We start from the raw sequence: 6,000 nt of genomic DNA, 5'->3' as shown, positions 1-6,000 counted from the left end.
TAAACCAAACTAATTAACATATCCATCACTTCAAATATTTGACATTTTTTGTGATAAGAACATTTGAAATTTACTCTCTTAGTGATAATGAAATATACAGTACTTAATTATCGGCTTTATTAACAACGCCGTGCAATTGATCTAAAAAAAAATCAAACTTATCCTGTCTTTTTTTTTGAGATGGAGTCTCACTCTGTCACCCAGAGGGACGATCTCAGCTCACTGCAACCTCTGCTTCACAGGGTTCAAGCGATCATCCTGCCTCATCCTCCTGAGTAGCTGGAATTACAGGCACGCGCCTAATTTTTGTATTTTTAGTAGAGATGGGGTTTCGCCATGTTTGCCAGACTGGTCTTAAACTCCTGACCTCAGGTGATCTGCCCACCTTCGCCACCCAAAGTGCTAGGATTACAGGCGTGAGCCACCGCACCCAGCCCTTACTCTTCCTATCTAATTGAGGCTTACATTCTGTTATCTCTCCATTCCCTGCAACCCTAGCCTCTGGTAATCACCATTCTACTCTCTGCTTCTATGAGTTCAATTGTTTTAAGTTACATTCAGATACTTGAGAACATGTGGTATTTGTGTTCCTGTATTTGGCTTATTTCACTGGGCATAATGTTCTCCACTTCCATGCATGTTGTCACAAATGACAGAATTTCTTTTTTAAGGCTAAATAGTATTCCATTGTGTGTGTGTGCGTGTGTATACTATTAAAAGAGAATACTATTCTCTTTTAAATTTTGTATGCCTAATAATTCGTGGTTAAAGGACAAGATAATAACTATTTTTGAGTACCCCGCTGTGGAGACACGATCTCCTTTGATCCTTGCGGCAAAGTGTAAGGTAAGTGGCATCATGGTAGAACTGAAGATCAAAGAGACTGTCTAACTTGCTTAGGGCTACATAGCCAAGTGGTGAAGCGAAACTCAGTCTAGGCATACTTAATAGTACACTGACATTAAATGTCTAGAAGTAAATACCAAAAACAAACTGCAAGTCTTCTCTATTTACCATACAGATTATTCAAGTGAACTGCCATTTTTGCCTGGCTTGAAAGATACTTTTCAAAAGAATGGGCTCATATACACACGCGCACACTCACACACACACAATGGAATACTATTTAGCCTTAAAAAGGCATATATATGTGTGTGTGTATAGATAATATATATAAATATACACACACACACACATATATATGACACATTTTCTTTATCCATTTATCCCTTAATGGACACTTAGGTTGATTCCATATCTTGGTAATTATGAATAGGGCTGCAATAAACATGAAAGTACAGATATCTCCTCAACATACTGATTTCAAATCTTCCCAGTAAATACCCAGAAATGAGATTGCTGGATCATATGATAATTCTACTTTCAGATTTTTGAGAAACCTCCATACAATTTTCCATCATGTGTGTACTAATTTACGTTCCACCAACAGCGTACAAGTGTTCCCTTTTCTCCATTCTCGCCAACACTTGTTATCATAAAGGGAGGTTTGAGAGACCGTAAAACAAACCCCACCTCACAGTTTTGTTAGTGCAAGTTCTATTTGGCCTATTCCCAACACTTAGCACACAGCAGGTGGCAAACATTTGTTGAATGGATGAATTCTCATTTTTCTCCCTTTGTGGAAGCAGACACCTCAAAAAAAAATCTGAAAGAAAAGGTAAGGAAACAGTTCTATGAATGGGGTTAATTTACTCTCCTAGCATTCACTTATTGGGGAAAAAAAAAAATTAACAGCCATTTCTAGAGACCCTCTGGTCTCTGAGGGAGACCCTCCTTGGAGAACAAGAAAACGCACTAGAGAGTGGGAGCATCCCCAGGCTGAAGCACACCCAGGACATCACATGTCAACGTGTCCTCTCTGGCCTGGGGTCCCCGCAAGTCTGGGAAACGAGGGGCTGGCAAGGGAGGGCAGGCTGGGGCGGCAGAGAAGGCCCCTGGCGCAGGGGGCGCAGACCTCGCTGCGCTGCGCGCTCTACCGCCGGGCTCGCAGCGCTTGGCTCAGCGCTTGCGCCTCCCTCAGCTCTCTCCTCCGCCCCCCTTCGCCCTCCCCCTTTCCCTCCCTTTCTCCTCCTCCTCCTGCCGCCGCGGCCGCTGCCAGACTTCGCCAGATCAGACCCACGGGGCTGCCCTCCCCTGCGCACTCCCCTCGCTGCCCGGGCCCGGAGCGCAGCGCGGCCGCGCAGGTAGGAGCCCCTGACGGGGTGTCGCCCCGAGCGAGCCCAGTTCTCACAGGGCCGCGCGCGGGAGAGTGAGTGAGGTGGGGTGACCTGAGGGGTGCTGACTACTCGAGAACTGCCCTGGACTGTGCAGGGTGTCTCGGGCAGAGAGGGAGGTGGAGGTGTGCAGCCTCGGAATGCGATCTGTCAGCAAGTGCGAGCACTCGGGTGACATCTGTTGGGATGGGCATGTGTGTGCGCGCCCACAACCAGCCGGCAGGGCTTTGCCCATAAACGTGGTTTTGAAAGTTTAGGGGACCAGTGTGCGAGATTTAAGCCGCACCTGGATTCCACAGGAGCTGGTCAGAAGCTGGGACGGTGAGCACCTCCAGGGGACCGCCGCGTTAGCTTGCTGTTAAGAAAGGGGACCTCATCTCCCTCCCGCGCCAGGCCGCCCGCCAGAAACTGGTACCTCGGGTGGCGGTGCGATCCCTGGTTCCGGTCCTAGGCAGCCTGATACCGAAGGTAGCATGTCGGGGACCCAGAGACTGATAAGACAAAAGAGAAGCACTCGCTTTGGGCTGCCCCTCCACACAACCTGGGACTTTTAAACAAAGCTGTGCGCAGAGAAAGGCGTGGAAATGCCACTTTGAGAGGTTGTGCTGGGGGATGTGAGAAGCTCTGAGAGATGTGAGAAGGTCTAGTATTCTACTGGAACTGGGAGATCGCTCTCTGAATTTTGTATTGTTATTTTGTTTAAAAAATGAAAAGCCTGAAGCCAAGGCAATTCATATTGGCTCGCAGGTATTTTTGCTGATCTGTGCAAGGAACGTTGCTAGCTCAAGGTGAGCATACTGGGAAAGCCTTAACGTTCTAGAGAACAGAGTTTTGCAGCCCCACCTCCATCCCCGGGGGTGTGGGATTGGGGGGCAGGAAATGCTCCGTCCCCTTTGAAATGTACTGTTTTTTCCTTTCGACTCCCTCTTTCTGCAGCCTGGTTTGTAGGTGCAGTATAAAATGCACGCTGAATGTCTTTTGTATGTAAACAGTCTAGCAGGATGGAGTAACGTGAAATGCAATTCTGCAGCAGTTTTTACGTCTTTGCTGCCTTGTTCGTTGGCTACCGAGAAGGTTCAGGAGGGGGAGGGGAGATGAGAAAGCAGATTGGAAGTTGAGTATGGTGGAGCCTCAGCCTCTCCCACCCTCCCTTCCTCGCTTGTGTTCACTGCTAAAGTTTTGTTACTTTCCCCGCAGCAGATACTAAACATCAGTTTGTCCTGTATTTTCTTTGAGATTCACAATGTTGAAAGCCCTTTTCCTAACTATGCTGACTCTGGCGCTCGTCAAGTCACAGGACACCGAAGAAACCATCACGTACACGGTAAGGGGTGATGGAATTTGAAATAAGTACGGTTCAGCGGGATTCTGTGACCAAAAAAAAAAAAGATTTTACACACCCCTGCCAGTGTATTTGGGCTATACTGTGCGGAGGGTGATAAATTAAACAACACTTTATTCATGCTTCATATCTAAGATTCGTTGTAAATTGCCCCCTTGATCCTTTCAAAAGTTCACTGGGCTCACCACCTAAGATAGGGACCAACATGTAATCATTTGTGCAAGGCTAAAAATGGGATCCGTTTAAAAACTAAAACCAAAGAAAGTTACATATTTCCAAAACATTCAACAAATTAATGGGTGTAAGGAACTGGAAAACCTGGATTCCTACCACATGCAGATAAAACCAATACGTGCAGAATAAGACTCAAGTCAAGTAAGAACATTAAACACCATAAACACACATGGCCTCCTTTGTGTACATGACAGACATTCCCATGTAAGTGGCCTTTATTGAATTTATAAAGGCTGTATATTCATTCTTTTTTGTATAACTGTAATTCTAATAAATAAAGGCAGACACACTTTATGTGTTACCAGGATGCATATTGGCTAAAGTGGTTTTCAAACACAATGTGTGCAACTCTGTTTTGCATTTTCTAATTAGCATCTCTGATATTTCCAAGTAGTATTTGATCAGTTAATTGCATAGGTGTAACCAATGTTTAATAAAATATTAAAAAGATCATCTGACCCCTCCCACTGCTACAAATAGCTGTGGTGAGAACAGAGAAGGACAGTACTGACTTCACTTCTGGTGAGTTTGTTTGCACCTCTGTTTTGTGTTTTCTTGTCTTTAATCAGTGTGAGGCAAATGACATTTGTCCTGGATAGGAATATGAAAAACACATTTTTCTGCTGCTCCCAGTTTAAAATTAAGTAATCCTACTGGAAAGAATGTGAAAAATTTCTGAAAAGAAAACTCTTAAAAATGAACTAATGTCAATTACTGATAATAAACATTATCTCACTTTTTAGTACCACATTATCCCTAGAATGTTAGTATTCATCTGGCAAATGTTCCTTTCTGTTGTTCAGATCCACTATAAATAAAATAGCTTAATACAAATATTTTGTTAACTTCATGTTAAATGCAGTTGCTTCCTCTGCTGAAGATAAATAAAGCAAGAAAAATGAAGGCATGTGCTGTTTATCTTAAAATGAAAATGTTTTGTTATTCAGACTAAACTTACTGCCTTCTCAGGGAGCTAAAATTAAATTCACTACCCACTTTTATAATAATCTCATAAAAGATTTTACTTCTTTTCCCATTGCTTATCTTCTATGCCCTTCCCTTTGCTAATCACCTAAATCTTACTCATTTTTACCAGAGAAGGTTCCCTGTGGCTTAAACATGATAGTTTTAAGACCACTAACTAAGGTTCATTATTATTGTAACAAATTTTCCAGATATGTTACCCTTTTGTGCTAAGATTGGGCCTATTCTCCTTTAAATTTTATATGCCTAATAAGTCATGGTTAAAGGACAAGATAATAACTATTTTTGAGTACCCCGCTGTGGAGACACTATCTCCTTTGATCCTTGCGGCAATGTGTAAGGTAAGTGGCATCTCTTCCTTCTACTAGTGGTAGAACTGAAGATCTGAGAGACTGTCTAACTTGCTTAGGGCTACATAGCCAAGTGGTGAAGCGAAACTCAGTCTAGGCATACTTAATAGTACACTGACATTAAATGTCTAGAAGTAAATACTAAACAAACTGCAAGTCTTCTCTATTTACCATACAAATTATTCAAGTGAACTGCCATTTTTGCCTGGCTTGAAAGATACTCTTCAGAAGAATGGGCTCCACAAAATAGCCTCAAGTCCTCTTCCATATTAAAGATGGTGTCCATTCAGCTATTTACTCAACAAGTATCTGCATAAGCAATTCTCAACACTATTAAAAGAATGTATTTGTTTACTAAGAAAATTCAGCCCCCTCTTGGAGAATTTACCCTGGGAAGACAGTGTTGAAAACTACAAAGTTCCGAAGCAAGTACAAATGATACTATTATACAGATTATACAAATTGCCAAGGAAATAGAAAAGCAAGGAGGTGATTAATGTTGGTGCCGGCATATTAGAGGAGACAGAACTCTGTGCTGGTTCTTGAAGGAAGTGATGACCTCGGTTGGATTGATCTAGAAAGGCTAAAGAGGCACCTGAGTCAGAGAGTGGCATAATCAAAAGCTAGAGCCAAAAGCACCTGAGACCAATCCAGGTGGGGATAAGGTCAGATCAGCTGGAAGTGGGTAGTGGAAAGAACCCAGAGATGGTGATGATGAGAGACCTGGAGGTCACCGTGAGGTCTCAGAGAGAGGAGCAACATAACCAAGAGCACAAGAAAGACCATCATGGGGTCTGTATGCAGCATGTAGAGATATGGGGCCTTGCCTACTCACGGGCCAGCAGAAGACTTACAT

General features: G+C 43.3%; 1 protein-coding gene across 1 annotated transcript in view; it reads left to right on the top strand.

Annotated features, from left to right (window-relative positions):
* The first annotated feature begins 2,085 nt into the window (after positions 1–2,085).
* Positions 2,086–6,000, top strand: part of EFEMP1 (EGF containing fibulin extracellular matrix protein 1) — a 57,508-nt gene continuing 53,593 nt past the window's right edge. The window contains exons 1-2 of the mRNA XM_007970559.3: positions 2,086–2,204; positions 3,471–3,558. Coding sequence (XP_007968750.1) covers positions 3,478–3,558 — 81 coding nt within the window. The 5' untranslated portion in view covers positions 2,086–2,204; positions 3,471–3,477. The remainder of the gene's footprint in view (positions 2,205–3,470; positions 3,559–6,000) is intronic.

This window comes from Chlorocebus sabaeus, chromosome 14 (genome assembly GCF_047675955.1).
Source record: "Chlorocebus sabaeus isolate Y175 chromosome 14, mChlSab1.0.hap1, whole genome shotgun sequence".
In the NCBI taxonomy this organism is placed as follows: Eukaryota; Metazoa; Chordata; class Mammalia; order Primates; family Cercopithecidae; genus Chlorocebus; species Chlorocebus sabaeus.
Note: the sequence above shows the minus strand (reverse complement) of the source record. Positions and strands in the feature narration are given on the sequence as shown.